We start from the raw sequence: 17,434 nt of genomic DNA, 5'->3' as shown, positions 1-17,434 counted from the left end.
TTTCTTTTGTTCTGTTTGTATTGTTCTCTTACAAAGTCGGGTCCAACAACCACAGACACTTTCAAATTGAAACTGTTTTTATTAAATATAGTGTTATTAAGTATTCTCAGTAAAACAGCCCCTCTCGGACTGGCTGCCAGACCCGGTCCACGTATTCCTCCTCGGTCCGCTTCCAGTCTTCAGCCTCTAGCAGAGCCGCGCTGATGGAGTGTCGGGACGCCGCTGTTTCCTCCCTGAGCTGGGCTCTGATCGTCGGGGGCACCGTCTACATGCTGCGCCAGACGCGGAGCCACACGCAGTACGGCCGCTACTTGCCGGCGGAGGGTCGCTGCTGTCCGGCCCGACTGGGCTGGTTCCTGCAGGAGGTCCCGGCGTTCCTGCTGCCGCTGCTGCTGCTGCTGACCGAGGAGCCGGGAAGGACCGGAGACCGGACCGGGAGGACGCTGCTGCTCTGCACCTTCATGCTGCACTACTTCCACAGGTTACATGAGCTTCTCTGTGTTTCACTTCTCTGTCTCGTGCTTCTGGATGAATGTGTATGTTTTCAGCTTTGTTAAGTATTTTCCAGTGGATCCAAGAGGCTTTTTAAGGAGTTTATGTAGCTGAAGGAGGATTTTCTCAACACATAAAAGAACACTTCACCCTTCAGTTTATCACAAATATTCAGCATCAGCACATAAAGGAACACGTCATCCTTCAGTTTGTTGGGAACGTAGAGGAGCATGTTTGGGTTATCAGCATCTAAGAAACTAAATTCTTGACATCAATAGAATTATTAATGTCAGTAACAATTATTAATGATTATTAATAATAACGGGGCACCACCCTGCGAACAGGGACCAATAACCAAACAATAAAACTAAGTCTCATAATTAGCGTTCACTCATAATGTTAACAGTCTGAGTACTATTACACATTCAGAGTGAAAGTGAAGGTTTGAGTTCGAGCACAGACCACTACATCCAGTTATTATTACACACATATACACAAGTAATCACAGACGACTGCTCTTTAAAATATAACAGAGTTTATTAAATCAAAATAATAAATGATCAAATCAAGTACTATCAAAATCAACAAACACTATCATACAATTATATGTCTAATACCTAAAGTCAAATGAATAAAGTGGGGTAAGGATATGTATATAGATATATGTACATGTGTGAGTGGAAACGAAGGGGGGGGGGGGGGGGGGGGGGGGGGGGCTACTCAAACAGTAATGGTACATAACCTAAAAAGGGGCGTGTGAGCCTACAAGCAAAGATGGCGGAGTCCATTGACCCGCGACAAGATAGCTGAGAGGTGGCTACGTGTAACCACGTGGGACGGCGCACAATGTGGGTTGGGACAATAGATTACGCGACCACGTGTCTGAGAGGTTCACCCAAAATCAGTGAATCTAACTATGTGTGTGTGGGTTAGTAGGATGAGAGGGAGAGAGAGAGAGAGGAGCTCTGAGCGCGGTGCTCAGCGCTGCAGTGAGAATGTGAGGAACAGCTGATCACTCGTAAACTCTGCGGTCGGATTCTGAACCGACCGGTCACGCTTGTACGGTGATAGTTGTGGTTCTAGATCTCACTCACAGAGCCGATTTAAAGAAGAGAGAATAAAACAAAATAAAATAATCCCCAAAACAAAACACATCTTTATCACTGCGGTGAGATGCGAGTATTGCTCTCTTATCACCCCGAAACTCGGTCGGCGAGACGAGGCTCCGCCACCGTGGTTTTGGTCTTTGAAGTGATAAAATCACAACCTCCACATCCACTAGCAGCGACGGATCTAATGCAAACAGTTACAGAAGGAAATACACAATATAACGGGACTCCGTGGTCCGTGATGCTTGCGCAATAACACGTTATAACACGACAGTATCTTAACGTAACAAGATACAGGAATAACAACGACATAACGAATAGGCTAAATTAAGCTAATGCTAAGCTATGCTAAGCTAGGCCCAGATACCAGTAACTCTTACTTGTAGAAGCTTCGTTCGGTAGGGTACGTTTCCCGTGGTGGGGATCAGTCAGTCCTCGAGTAGCCGCTGGCTCCCGGTGGCGCGGCCTCGGGGCTGGCTGGCGCAGACTCGGCCTCCTCGCTGCAGAGAGGGGCTTTTTAACTTCGGCTGAGGGACGAGGTTTGGGTCGTCCTTCCCGGAAATCTTCGGCGAGGAAAGATTGTTACCTTCTGCCGGCGGTGTGTACACAAAAAGGGTGGGAGAACGGGGCATAGGAGTTATCCGTTCTCGCACTACAGGATCCAAAACTCAAAATAAAACACAGTCTGTTCGACTAGCGAATGTTACATGTGACCTGATAGGATTTGATGAGGCCGCGGTTCCTCGTGGATCTTCTTGTCCCCTGGACGAGTCCGGAGTGAAGAGGCCTTGTGGACCTCCTTACACCAGCGTGTGTCGGGGTGAAGAGAGCCTTGTGGATCTCCTTACACCAGCGGTGTCTGGACGGAAGAGAAAGAATTCTAGCTGTGCTCAGGCTTATAAACCAGGTGGCACAACCAGTGGGGGGCCCTTTCTTGGCCAATGAGGGACCAGCATCAGGTTTCTGCTGGAGCTGGGGGGTGTGGTCATCCGGCATGAGGTTTCTTGCAGACCTCAGATCAGGCGTTTTGGTGAAAGGAAGGAACATGGCTGCTCCTTTGTTAGAAAAGCACGTGTGAAGGTCTCAGCCAGCCAGGAGAGCAGGGTCAGATCCCAACATCCCCCCTTTGGTCTGAAGAGCGGGGTGATGGCCACGGTCTTTAGAGCAAACCAAGGGCTGGCACGTGCATCCATGTGGTGGGAAACACTGTCCAGGTATTCCTGAGAACCTGAAGAGGTTAGACAGTCCAAGTATTCCGGGAACCAAAAGCAGTGGTTAAAACAGTCAGTGTTCATAGAGTTCCGAGTTCATTGGAGTTCAGAGTTCATTGGTATCTGGGCTGATGACCAAGGTGGCATCTGGGCAGATGACTTTAACTACCTCTACCTACATCTACTATCGTACACAATTCAAATCATAGGTGAGCAAAAACATTATTCCCAAATAATTCAATCGCTAATCATGATTTTGTGATAATCCTAGCATTGCGGTATAGTGCCAAAGAAAGTAACAACCCAAATAAAACAAAACAAAACACAAAAGAGAGAAGAGTAGAAAGAATAGAAGCAGGTGAGGGGGGGAAACAGTGGTTACTGGTTCTACTCCTAGACGGGACTGGAGTCCGTCGGCGGAGCAGTCGCAGGTTGGTTAAAACGTGGGGTTACGAATAGGAGGGAATCCAATCTGGTCTGTAGCTTCTGGATATATTTGTACATAATATGTGCGTTTATCTCTGATCGGTAGAATTAGAGCGAGTTCTATGTGTAAGTTTTAGGATCTATCGCTATTGGAATTGCGCTGCCAAGACTATAGGCCAGAGGTACCTGTGAGGGTTGCATAACAGTAGTGGTAGCAGATTTACGGATTTTGTTAACACGGTCCAGGGTGACCAGCTAGGCTGGGGTTTAGAGCGGCTCAAGCTGTTGACAGATGAGCTGTTCTTTGATGAGGTCCTGCATTAAATCTGACTGCTACGGCGTAGGTTATGTCTTCCTCAGTCACCTCTGGTAGAGTCTCTAAAGCATGCAAAGGGTTATTTATGAGAGTGGAGCGTGTGTTTACAGTCACAATGAAAGTTTTTCAGGTCTTGTAACTGTTCTGGTTGAAGTTGGATTTGTTAGCAGTTAGTGCATGCCTACAGGGTGAGTTGAAGCATGCAGTTAAACGTTAGTAGTCAATGGTTAAGCCGGATTTTCTGGTTGGTTTCAACACTGGCTAGATAGACGTGTTGCACTCCCTGCGAAGTGCATCTCTCTAAGTTTCTGTTGTCAGAGGCTTCACCCCTCGAGCTGTTCAAGTGGCGAGGGCGCATACCACCACGTTACCGCCAGCACTCAGGGAAGCGTCGTGAACGGCTTCATTCTGTAGTGTGTCGTGGCGGGCAATGGTGACATTTCACCCGCCCCTCCCCCCTAATTAGAGATGGAGACAGGTCCCCCGCGCAAATCAAGTTCAGTTCCCTAAAGCGGGGCAGGAGCTGGAAGAAAAACCTTGTGCACTAGGCATCTTCTGTCCCCTGCGGCACTGGCGACTTGACACGCCCGGGCGATGACTCGGCTGAAAGAAGGCGGTGGCTTCGTTGAACAAACTGGAGGTGGATCACGCTGACAGAGCAGGATAAACAAGGCTTAGCTGACAAAGGATTTTCCGAACTAGGGTGCTGGAAGGGCCTCTAAGGTTGTGGTACCCTAGAGGTGAAAGCGAAAGGTGGGGGGGGAACACATTAGGCTCGTTTCTGACCTGGAATCGAGTAGAGCAAGTGTTATGCCCCCCAGTACGACAGATAGATAGATAGATAGATAGATAGATAGATAGATACACACACACACAACGGGCATTGCCTTTGCGAGCAAGGTCACCCAAGAAGGTTAAAGAACAGGGGGTGCGCAATTGGGAGTGGTCGTTTCAGGGAGTGTGCCGAGTTCTCTTCCCCACCCCACTAAGGTAGACTTGGCAGCAGAGGGGAAGATCACTTGGCTTAGTCAGGTGGGCTGCGAGTCGGTGTCTGGTTTTCTGACGAGCGCGGTGGCATTACCTGATTTGGACCCTGAGACAGTCATCAATACTCGAGTAGCGAATATTTGGATCGAAGCGCTCTACGTCCTTCGTGAGGGACTCTATGTGATAGGTGCGCAGGCCCTGCGCGCGGAGAGGGCCTAAACCGTCTGAATCGCCATAATTATTAAAATCAAGGGGAGGGTGATCTACCTCTCCCCGCGTGGGAGAGGGCGTTCGTTCTAGGCGTACACTTGACATATGCGGAATGTCTCGCTCGCCTGTGGAAGTGGGCTCGGACCCACTTAGGTCACTCAGGACCTGGGAGTACTCCCCCCTTCTCCTGTCATCAGAGAGGGAGAGTTTGAGGAGACCAGCAGCTGCATCTTGTGGTGCAGGGTTGTCTGGCTCCTGGTGAGCTTCTGCTCCTAATCTGTACGGTTTTTGACTGCCCATTTTACTTCTTTGTTAATGGCAACAACAGTGGTTAGAATTCCCTACTGTTAGTAAGAAAAACGGTTAGTGTTTACGGTTAATGCAGGCGCACAGTGACATGCCTAGTTCTGTGACTTACAATTTCTACTGTTGGACGTCAATTACTGCTTTTCAACTCAAAGGTAGAAAATGCTAATGTGGTTTCAGCACTTCTGGCCTGTGACAGCTGTGTGTAACTTTTCTTTGAGGGATTAAGAAAAACAAAACAAAGTGTTGGTTTTACAAATAAACGATCAAATCTACTAAACACAGCTGACTGTTAGTTTAGGAAATGTAACGAATGATCTAACCTGGAAAGGAAAAGAAGTAACAAATTTCAGAAAGGAAATTAAAATTGAAAATTTAATTAAAATTAAGATCAAAAACTAAATTAAAATAGGAAAATGTTTTGAATATCAAAAATCAAACTATTTTGGAAAATAATTTTCAGAAATTTGGATTATTCAAAAAAATTAATAATTAAACTTTCTAAGGAAAATTAATTATTCAAAATGATTCGAAGGTATACTATGGATTAGTGTGCATACATACTGCAATAAAACTGGAATAACGTAGCCTCACACGGGGCACCATTATGTTGGGAACGTAGAGGAGCGTGTTTGGTTATCAGCATCTAAGAAACTAAATTCTTGACATCAATAGAATTATTAATGTCAGTAACAATTATTAATGATTATTAATAATAACGGGGCACCACCCTGCGAACAGGGACCAATAACCAAACAATAAAACTAAGTCTCATAATTAGCGTTCACTCATAATGTTAACAGTCTGAGTACTATTACACATTCAGAGTGAAAGTGAAGGTTTGAGTTCGAGCACAGACCACTACATCCAGTTATTATTACACACATATGCACAAGTAATCACAGACGACTGCTCTTTAAAATATAACAGAGTTTATTAAATCAAAATAATAAATGATCAAATCAAGTACTATCAAAATCAACAAACACTATCATACAATTATATATCTAATACCTAAAGTCAAATGAATAAAGTGGGGTAAGGATATGTATATAGATATATGTACATGTGTGAGTGGAAACGAAGGGGGGGGGGGGGGGGGGGGGGGGGGGGGGGGGGGCTACTCAAACAGTAATGGTACATAACCTAAAAAGGGGCGTGTGAGCCTACAAGCAAAGATGGCGGAGTCTATTGACCCGCGACAAGATAGCTGAGAGGTGGCTACGTGTAACCACGTGGGACGGCGCACAATGTGGGTTGGGACAATAGATTACGCGACCACGTGTCTGAGAGGTTCACCCAAAATCAGTGAATCTAACTATGTGTGTGCGGGTTAGTAGGATGAGAGGGAGAGAGAGAGAGAGGAGCTCTGAGCGCGGTGCTCAGCGCTGCAGTGAGAATGTGAGGAACAGCTGATCACTCGTAAACTCTGCGGTCGGATTCTGAACCGACCGGTCACGCTTGTACGGTGATAGTTGCGGTTCTAGATCTCACTCACAGAGCCGATTTAAAGAAGAGAGAATAAAACAAAATAAAATAATCCCCAAAACAAAACACATCTTTATCACTGCGGTGAGATGCGAGTATTGCTCTCTTATCACCCCGAAACTCGGTCGGCGAGACGAGGCTCCGCCACCGTGGTTTTGGTCTTTGAAGTGATAAAATCACAACCTCCACATCCACTAGCAGCGACGGATCTAATGCAAACAGTTACAGAAGGAAATACACAATATAACGGGACTCCGTGGTCCGTGATGCTTGCGCAATAACACGTTATAACACGACAGTAACTTAACGTAACAAAATACAGGAATAACAACGACATAACGAATAGGCTAAATTAAGCTAATGCTAAGCTATGCTAAGCTAGGCCCAGATACCAGTAACTCTTACTTGTAGAAGCTTCGTTCGGTAGGGTACGTTTCCCGTGGTGGGGATCACTCGGTCCTCGAGTAGCTGCTGGCTCTCGGTGGCGCGGCCTCGGGGCTGGCTGGCGCAGACTCGGCCTCCTCGCTGCAGAGAGGGGCTTTTTAACTTCGGCTGAGGGACGAGGTTTGGGTCGTCCTTCCCGGAAATCTTCGGCGAGGAAAGATTGTTAATCGTCCTTCTGCCGGCGTGTGTACACAAAAAGGGTGGGAGAACGGGGCATAGGAGTTATCCGTTCTCGTACTACAGGATCCAAAACTCAAAATAAAACAGTCTGTTCGACCAGCGAATGTTACATGTGACCTGATAGGATTTGATGAGGCCGCGGTTCCTCGTGGATCTTCTTGTCCCCTGGACGAGTCCGGAGTGAAGAGGCCTTGTGGACCTCCTTACACCAGCGTGTGTCTGGGGTGAAGAGAGCCGTGTGGACCTCCTGACACCAGCGGTGTCTGGACGGAAGAGGAATATATAAACCAGGTGGCACAACCAGTGGGGGGCCCTTTCTTGGCCAATGAGGGACCAGCATCAGGTTTCTGCTGGAGCTGGGGGGTGTGGTCATCCGGCATGAGGTTTCTTGCAGACCTCAGATCAGGCGTTTTGGTGAAAGGAAGGAACATGGCTGCTCCTTTGTTTGAAAAGCACGTGTGAAGGTCTCAGCCAGCCAGGAGAGCAGGGTCAGATCCCAACAAGTTTATCACAAACATTCAACATCAACAAAGAACACTTTTATGTGTTTATCACAGGAATATTCAATTAAAGTTCTTCGAGGTCCAGTGAGACAGAATTTCCTCATCAAAGATCGAGAACATCATAACATGTGTAACCTGTTCTATGATTTAGTTCCTTATATATATATATATATATATATATATATAGTGAAGTTGCCAACTGTTGTATTAACGTCTGTATGTCAAATCAAATAAAGAAAGTTATATTCAATTATATCTCAACAATATTTATTGTCAGATTTTAAATTTAATTGGATGAATTATAAATAATAAATACTCTACTAATAAATATATGTTCTCTCGTTTCAAGTAAAATAAGAATGAATTAAAGAATAAAATACAGAACAGAAAGCTTTTGAAAAATAAAAATTAAATTTCACTGAATTGTTCTGCAGCTTTAAATTCATTCAGGTGTGAAGTGATGTCACCAAACAGCCACAACATTATATTTTTCTTAATAAGAGAACTTTTTCTGGTTATTAAACCTTGTTTCAGCTTCTCTCTGTTTACAGCATTGAACAGTGAACTCATGTGTTACATTCTGATCTTACTGGACTCTGAGGTTTGTTTTCTGTGACTTCATTCAGATGTGAACACATGAGACACACTGGTTTAAAGTGAACACATGAGACTCACTGGTTTAAAGTGAACACATGAGACTCACTGGTTTAAAGTGAACACATGAGACACACTGGTTTAAAGTGAACACATGAGACTCACTGGTTTAAACTGAAACAAAGAGGATGTGTCTGTTCTGCAGGAGCTTTATCTACGCCTTCCTGACCAGAGGACGTCCCGTCCCACTGCCCATCGTCCTCGCCGCCGCCATCTTCTGCTCGCTCAACGGCTTCCTGCAGGGACACCACCTGCTGCACTGCGCCCAGTTTGAGCACACCTGGCTGAGGGACGCTCGCCTGGCTGCAGGTGGGTCACTACAACATCCAGCTTGGCTCTAAATACTACAATACCCATGAGCCTTTAGCGGCCGTTGTCATGGAGAAGAAGCCAGAATGTAAGACTCAAACTGCCAAAGTTATAAGCTCTGTGATTGGATGTTTGCAGGTGAAATGCACCCTGGGAGTCGTGGTTGAACCTTCTATAAAGGTGCAGTGAATAGATCTTTACAGAGATGATAGTAGTTGATTAGAACCTTTGAACTCATCACTCCTCTAGATCTTTACAGAGATGATAGTAGTTGATTAGAACCTTTGAACTCATTACTCCTCTAGATCTTTACAGAGATGATAGTAGTTGATTAGAACCTTTGAACTCATCACTCCTCTAGATCTTTACAGAGATGATAGTAGTTGATTAGAACCTTTGAACTCATCACTCCTCTAGATCTTTACAGAGATGATAGTAGTTGATTAGAACCTTTGAACTCATCACTCCTCTAGATCTTTACAGAGATGATAGTAGTTGATTAGAACCTTTGAACTCATCACTCCTCTAGATCTTTACAGAGATGATAGTAGTTGATTAGAACCTTTGAACTCATCACTCCTCTAGATCTTTACAGAGATGATAGTAGTTGATTAGAACCTTTGAACTCATCACTCCTCTAGATCTTTACAGAGATGATAGTAGTTGATTAGAACCTTTGAACTCATCACTCCTCTAGATCTTTACAGAGATGATAGTAGTTGATTAGAACCTTTGAACTCATCACTCCTCTAGATCTTTACAGAGATGATAGTAGTTGATTAGAACCTTTGAACTCATTACTCCTCTAGATCTTTACAGAGATGATAGTAGTTGATTAGAACCTTTAAACTCTTCTATATGTGAGCAGCTCCTCCTCCTCTCCGTGACCTGTGTTGTGGTTCAACCTCCTGACTGGAGACTCATGGGAAATGAGTCAGTGTTTTAATGACTCCCAGATTCAATGGAGTGTTTGTGTAACTCCACATGTGTGGACCAGATGACTGTAAGAGAGTCTGTACATTGAAAACCTGCAAAGAAATCTCAAAACAAATGACAACAGAAAGAAAAGTGCACAAGAAAACTGTGATACTTTGAAACAACAGTGTATCAGGGCCGTTGTAGATACAAAATAATAGATGCAAAGCTGGGGGAGGGGTAATATTCAGAAGGAAAACTCTTTAACTGTTGAAGTTTATTAGTTTATCGTATCCTCATACAACCATTCATACGAGAGTTTCCTACTAAAGTCCAGCAGCACGGGTCAATTTGAATGAATACAGTCTTTTCAAAATAAACTCTTTCACAGGAAACTCAGTTTGGTTTCGGCAACAAAAGGACGTAGTGAGGTTCAGATAAAGATTGTGGTTTTGGGGTTAAATTATCTCCAGGAGTGACGTCACTGAAGTACAGAAGTTACATGAACAAATCAACGTTGCTGTCCTGGCTGAAAGATGGTGGTTTGTTGGACCCAACACGCCGTCGTACAGTTAAAGGAGCCGCTGGGTTTTAGTTTTATAACTCTTCTGTATTTAATCATTGTGAAGGTTTTCTTCTCTTCGTGGTCGGAATGATCGTCAACATCCACAGTGACCACATCCTGCGAGGCCTGAGAAGACCTGGAGAGACCGTCTACAGGATCCCCTACGGTACCACAGATCCTGATGCACACTGGATCTAAAGTTTAGATCCTGATTCACTTCAGATCCTGATTCACTTTAGATCCTGATTCACTTCAGATCCTGATTCACTTTCCTTTAGGAGGGATGTTTGAGTTTGTGTCTGGCGCCAACTTCTTCGGTGAGATCCTGGAGTGGTGTGGTTTCGCTTTAGCCTCCTGGTCTTTACCCGCCACCGCCTTTGCTTTCTTCACCGTGTGCTCCATCGGGCCCAGAGCCTACCAGCACCACAGGTACGTTAGCAACCTGTTCCCTTCATGGTCTGAGTCCCCCCCCCCCGTCCCTAAAACATAAAATGTCCCGTCACAACCTCCACCTTGTCCCCCATTAAAGGATGTTAGCAGCTAGACAATAACAGAATCACAGGGTTATGACATTACTCTGAAGGAGTTTGTTGAAGCTTATGTGACCTCATATAATTTGTTATTTTGACATGATGAGAGTACCAGATGTGTTTTGTTCAGTCAAAGGGATTTGATTGGTGTAATGTGGCGTGAGGTGCAGGAAGTCAGACGTTAGAACTCTGACACTTTGGATCTGTTGTGAACTAAGAATAAACGATCCCCGCTGGTTGCGACTCCAAGAACTGCCTCTCTCCTCTTCATTCTGCTACAACAAGTTCAGGTCCGTGAGACTAGAACATCCGCTAACGTTAGCTCGCCAGCTAAACAAAAACAGAATCACAGTAAACTGGTCTGGTTTTCTAGAAACAGATGAATTATCAGGTTCTTTTGAAGTTGACTTCAAGTAAAACATGAGTTCAGTTTTTCGTTACAGCTGAAACAAAAGGTTAACTTGTTTATTTTTAAAGTCATGTCTTTAAATTTCTGAGTGTGTGTCTGAGTGCTGTTGTCTAATATCATCAGTGGGGGGATCAGGTCTAACAGGATTGTCGGTCTTGCAGAGACTACCAGCAGAAGTTTGAGGACTACCCTCGCTCCAGAAGAGCTGTCATTCCTTTCATACTGTGACCGTGAACGACATCTGAGTTCCTGTTTCCATCTGCAGCTTCTGGAGAAGAAGAGACAAGAAGCCACTCGCAGACGATGATGAGTTGTTCACCTCAAACAACGTGAACGTGACGAGCACATTACTGCAACAATGTAACCTTCTTCTACTTTTGGTACTTTAAGTTTATTTTGATGCTGATACTGTCGTACTTCAGTCACGTTTAGATAGATAGATAGATAGATATGTACTTTATTCATCCCCAGGGGGAAATCTGTATGTTACAGCAGCAAGACACACCAAGAAGCAAAGTAACAGAGTAACCAAAATATTAAGTATTAAAAAATGCACAATATATACAATAGAATAACACAGTAGGACAAATTAAATATCAGAATATAGAATATATAAGATAAGCAACAAAAATACACAGTATATACAGTGTAATAGAATAGTGTTAAATTAACTAACTAGGTGAAAAACAGTAGTGCAAAAATCAACCACCAGCAAACAACAGTGTAGCAGTGTGTAGTTATGTGGAGGATGATCTGTTCAGAGGTGATTTATTATAAAGTCTTATAGCAGAGGGCAGGAATGTTCTCCTGTATCGGTCCTGTGACAGCGGAGCTGGATCAGTCTGTCCCTGCAGTAGGTGGTGGAGAGGGTGGTCCGGGTTATCCAATATGGATACTAGTTTCTTCAGTGTCCTCCTCTCCACCACCTCTTCCAGAATGTCTTGTTTGCAGCCAATGATGGAGCCGGCCTTCTTAACCAGTTTGTTAGAACGCAGGACTTTTACTTGTTAGTACTTTTAAGGGCTTTAAACTGGAGACAATCTTCAAAAATCTTCTTCAAAACCATCTTTTGGTTTAAATTGAATACGAAAACCTGGTTCAGGGTTCGGATTCCTGACTCCCTGTGGGGTTTCTCTAGTCTGAGTATGTGTCGTACTGGTGGCTGTTGTAACTTTACTGGTTTGTTTTTTTAAATAAATAAAATGAAAATTAATTCACAATATCAAAATGATCAAAGACATAAATAACCAGAGGATGATAAGTTAGAGAACACTTCAACAACAATAAAATGATTGTTTACGTCATTTAAACTGTCTCGTCTGTGTTTTATAGATGTTGTCCGAAGTGATTAAAAGGAAGGAAACACAGATATGCAAATTAGTCTCAGTAAAGCAGGTCAAAGGTATTATTTGGAGAAGAAAATCAACCAAATGTGGAAAAAAAGGTGTGACAGAGAGGAGGAAGAGAGACATTTATGTTGTAAAGAGTGAAAGCGAAGAAATGTAGTTTTATAGGTCTAGTGTAAAAACATGGAGGATAAAATATACGTTAATGTGGTATAAAATACCACATTAATTATTATTTTATTTTGTTGTTGTTTTCAGGGAAAAATACTAAGAATACCAAGAATACTAAGAATACTAACAATACTAAGAATACAAGAATACTAAGAATACAAGAATACTAAGAATACTAAGAATACAAGAATACTAGGAATATAAGAATACTAAGAATACAACAATACTAAGAATACTAAGAATACAACAATACTAAGAATACTAAGAATACAAGAATACTAAGAATACAAGAATACTAACAATACTAAGAATACTAAGAATACAACAATACTAAGAATACTAAGAATTAAAGGAATAAACAGATATAAAGAAGTATGCTGTGCTGATTGCAAAGCTTACAGTACAATGTGGGGGTACAGATGGAGGGTATCGTGAAGGTTTGATGGATGATAGGGATTTGATCTGTAGAGGAACAAGGATAAACATGAGTACATTAGATATCACATTAGTGTGTAATGCATTGGACAGCGACAACAGTCAGTGATCATCACCCAGCATGTCTGTAAGATAAAGGAAAGATGCTCATGTGAGCTTGAGAAGAGAGGAACGATGGCAAGTTCAGAGTGTTTTTAGGAAAGGAAGGAACATGGACTCAGTGATAAGGCTCGAGGCTGAAATAAGTGTAGAGGGTCAGTCACTGCAGTGTGGACATAGAGAAAGGTTTGCTGATGAAGCTGCACAGGTTGGGACTTGGTGGGAGAGTTTATAACTGGGTGAAGTACGGATTGTCAAATCAATACATGGTTATTAATGTTGTGTGATCAGCCCGCTACGCTCCATCATCATGATTAATGACATATTCACTCAGGCACCAGTAGGTCTCTGGTTGCTGATGATGGGGCATTGTGGGAAGAAAGGAAGGAACATAAAACCTGCAGTCAGAAGAGTACAAGAAGGTGATGAGGTGGTGGAGTGTGTGTGTGTGTGTGTGTGTGGGTGGGGGGGGCGGGGTGTAACTCAAACGGTGTTTTTCACCAGGAGAAGAATGAAGGAGGGATGAAGCTAAGGCTGTTTGGGAGAGACTTAGAGAGGGTTAGAACATTTACATTTCTGTGAGTTCTCTCTGTTTCACGGTTGACATGGACAGACCAGCAGGAGAAAGTAATAAACGTGAGGAATGTGTGACTGCTGGGAGTTAAAAAGCAAGATAAACTGCATGAAGTCCTTCAGTCAGATACAAGACTGTCTCATCAGGGAGGCGAGGCTGAATTCCTGCGGTCTGCATGTGTGAGTGGGAGAGAGAGGCTGAAGACATGAAACACAGATATGAAGATGAGTATCAGGAAGGCAGAGGTCAAGTCTAGTATTTGGAAAGAAATATCAACCAAATGTGGCAAAAAACAGGTGTGACGGAGAGAGAAAGAGACATTTATATCACATTCACAAGAGAGTCAAAGTTACAAGAGTTAGGAAGAAGGAACAAGGAGAGAGGAGACAGTGTGTGGAGGTTAAGGTCGGGCCATAAAACAGGGTTTGATTTAGAGGGTTTGATTTAAATGCAGGGATAAGGTACAAGGGTCACAGTGCTTTTTTAATTATTGTCTTACATACATACATTTATTTTTTATTATTATTATTTATTTTTATTATTATTATTATTATTATTATTTGGTTTGTTTTGGGGTAAATATTATAAGTCTATTCTCTGAGTCACACTCCGGACCTGAAGGTGGCGGTAAAGCGCCAATGAGCTGGAAGACAACCGCCGTAAAACCAGAAGAAGAAGAAGAAGAAGAAGAAGAAGCAGCAGCAGAAGAAGAAGAATCGACGTACGTCAGACATCTTACGTTAACATCCACAACAAACATGGCGGACGGTGAGTTTACTGTACTTCCATTGATCCCGGTTTTGCCGTTTTTTAATCGTATTTAGTTTCTTTGCTGCGTGTTTCCGGTTGTGTTTCATAGTTTAGTGACTCGGTTTGAAACACACCGTGGATTTTACCCGTTAGTGACGTTTATTCACCGGACAGGGAGCCTGAATGTGATGCTAAGCTAGTTTACCGTTTAATGCGCACGAACGTTTCAATGAGTTGTGAGTACAGACGTGTGTCCGATCAACGGACACGGAAGCAGGTTTAGAGCACATAACGTTCAGACTGTAATAAATAAAGTTATTAAAGACTTTATTTTATATTTGTCTCTTTGAACACGTGAGTAACTCCGATAGTTTCATTGAGAGACGTTCACTAGTAAACAGACCTCTGTGTGGAGAGGAGGAGCTTCTATGTGTGTGTGTATGTGTGTGTGTATATATATATATATATATATATATATATATATATATATAAAAATAAATAAATAAACGATTCCTCACTTGTGTGTGTTCACAGGAGAGACATACAGGTCACTGAAACATTAGGTCTGTTGGTGAACGTTTCATTTAAAGACAACACATGAAACAGCATCATGGAGGAGTGTGTTTGCATGTCTGGTGTGATGCTCAGTTAAATAAATCATTTTAGCGTTTATCTGGCGGGACAGAGGAGAGAGGAGGTCTGGTGAGGAGACGCTGCTCCTCACCAGACCTCCTCTCATTAAATGATTATATAACTTCTCCATCAACAGAGGTCTAAAGGTTCAAAGCGTCTCTTTGTCTTTCAGATCACACAGACGCAGATACGTCCATGGAGGGACACACTCCCGTGAGTACTACACAGTACCACACAGAGTACTACACAGTAGTGCTGGGCGGTATACCGGTTTTAATTTCCCGTACGATATGAAGTTTTCATATACCGTCATACTGGTGTTTAGAAACAACTTCTGTCGCTCTTTAACAGGCAGCAGAATATATTGTTCGCCGCTGAGAGCGATACTTCTTCTTCTAGTTTTACGGCGGTTGGCATCCATTTTATTGGTGCATTACCGTCACCTTCTGCCTAAGCCTAGCTTAGCACAAAGACTGTTAGCAGGGGGAAACTGTTAGCCTAGCTTAGCACAAAGACTGTTAGCAGGGGGAAACTGTTAGCCTAGCTTAGCACAAAGACTGGAAGCAGGGGGAAACTGTTAGCCTAGCAGGAGCTCCTGGCTGTGTTTAAAGTTCCAGCTGATGATAATAATTATAAAACATGAATAAGTACTCAATCATTTACTCACGTAAAAGTACAAAAGTATTATTATTGAAATATACTCAAAGTACCAAAAGTAACCGTACTCATTAGAGAATATATATTATATTACTGCATTCACGTGTTCATCACTTTAAAGCTGGAGCTCATTTTAATGACTTCATATAATCTATAATGTTACATCAGTTATTAGTTAATTAATAATCTGAAACTGTAAAGTAACTAAAGCTGTCAGATAAATGAAGTAAAAAGTACAATATGTACTGTGAGATGTAGTGAAGGACAAGTAGAACGTAGTAGAAGTACAAGTATGTTCAAACAGTACTTGAGTAAAAGTACTTTTGTCTGATTGGTGATGATGAATAAACACGAGTTCTCCTGCAGGTGTCTGAAAACCCTCACGCAGAGTACGGACTGACGGAGAACATCCAGGTAACACACACACTCACACTCACAGACACACACTCTGAGGTGAAAAGGCAGACTCCCAGCATGCTTTGCTGCTCCTCAGAGGACGGTGGAGAACGAGAAGGCGGGCTCGGAGAAGATCTCGAAGCAGAAGGTGGACCTGCAGGCGCTGCCGACCCGAGCGTACCTGGACCAGACCGTGGTCCCGATCCTGCTGCAGGGTCTGTCGCTGCTCGCCAAGGACAGGTGGGACACACTGGTTCAAGGTCTACACATAGAGAGGTCATTGTGTTTAAATACCCACTGAATGAATAAAGAGTTTCCTTTCTGTCCTCCAGACCTCCGAACCCCATCGAGTACCTGGCAGCGTTCCTGCTGAAGAACAAATCCCAGTTTGAAGAGAGGAATTAAACTGTGAAGTCATTTCATTCAGTAGAAACTACACTGTTGTTGTTGTTGTTGTTTTTTATTAACCAGAATAAACATGTTGACGTGAAAGAGGAGCTGCTCTTTGGGATTGTATCCATTATTTATTAAAATCCGACCGTTTGTCGAACCTCAGATTCAAGAGGAGCAATGCGGATTCCGTCCCGGCCGTGGAACAGTGGACCAGCTCTTTACCCTCGCAAGACTACTGGAGGGGTTCTGGGAGTTTGCTCAACCAGTCTACATGTGCTTTGTGGACTTGGAGAAGGCTTTCGACCGGGTCCCTCGGGGGGTCTTGTGGGGGGTGCTGCGGGAGTATGGGGTGCCGGACCCGTTACAACGGGCGATCCGGTCTCTGTACGACTGCAGTAGGAGCTGTGTCCGCATTCTCAGCAATAAGTCAGACACGTTCCCGGTGGGTGTTGGCCTACGCCAGGGCTGCCCTTTGTCACCGGTCCTGCTCGTGACTTTCACGGACAGGATATCTAGGCGCAGCCGGGGGGTGGAGAACGTCAGGTTCGGGGGTCTCGGGATCGCCTCTCTGCTGTTTGCAGATGATGTGGTCCTGTTAGCCTCCTCGGATCGTGACCTCCAGCATTCACTGGGGCGGTTTGCAGCCGAGTGTGAAGCGGCGGGGATGAGAGTTAGCACCTCCAAATCTGAGGCCATGGTTCTCTGCCGGAAACCGATGGATTGCTCCCTCCAGGTGGGGACGGAGTGCCTACCTCAAGCGAAGGAGTTCAAGTATCTCGGGGTCTTGTTCACGAGTGAGGGTAAGATGGAGCGGGAGATCGACAGGCGGATCGGTGCAGCTGCAGCAGTAAAGCAGGCGCTGCACCGGACCGTCTTGGTGAAGAGGGAGCTGAGCCGGAAGGCAAAGCTCTCAATCTACCACTCGG

General features: G+C 43.9%; 2 protein-coding genes across 2 annotated transcripts; both read left to right on the top strand.

The window, feature by feature from the left end:
* The first annotated feature begins 203 nt into the window (after positions 1-203).
* On the top strand, positions 204-11,282 carry LOC142939535 (3-oxo-5-alpha-steroid 4-dehydrogenase 2-like). The gene is made up of 5 exons (XM_076082712.1): positions 204-481; positions 8,472-8,635; positions 10,180-10,281; positions 10,394-10,544; positions 11,216-11,282. The coding sequence occupies exons 1-5, from the start codon at positions 204-206 to the stop codon at positions 11,280-11,282; spliced, it is 762 nt and encodes a 253-aa protein (XP_075938827.1).
* A 3,081-nt stretch (positions 11,283-14,363) lies between these two features.
* Positions 14,364-16,612, top strand: dpy30 (dpy-30 histone methyltransferase complex regulatory subunit). Its single transcript, XM_076082661.1, has 5 exons — positions 14,364-14,447; positions 15,235-15,275; positions 16,086-16,133; positions 16,213-16,355; positions 16,448-16,612. Exons 1-5 carry the CDS (start codon positions 14,438-14,440, stop codon positions 16,518-16,520), a joined length of 315 nt encoding a protein of 104 aa, XP_075938776.1. The 5' UTR covers positions 14,364-14,437; the 3' UTR covers positions 16,521-16,612.
* The last annotated feature ends 822 nt before the right edge of the window (positions 16,613-17,434 follow it).

Source organism: Anarhichas minor, unplaced genomic scaffold, assembly GCF_050575085.1.
Source record: "Anarhichas minor isolate MPS153535 unplaced genomic scaffold, ASM5057508v1 ptg000100l, whole genome shotgun sequence".
In the NCBI taxonomy this organism is placed as follows: domain Eukaryota; kingdom Metazoa; phylum Chordata; class Actinopteri; order Perciformes; family Anarhichadidae; genus Anarhichas; species Anarhichas minor.
This window is presented reverse-complemented; position numbering and strand designations above follow the sequence as displayed.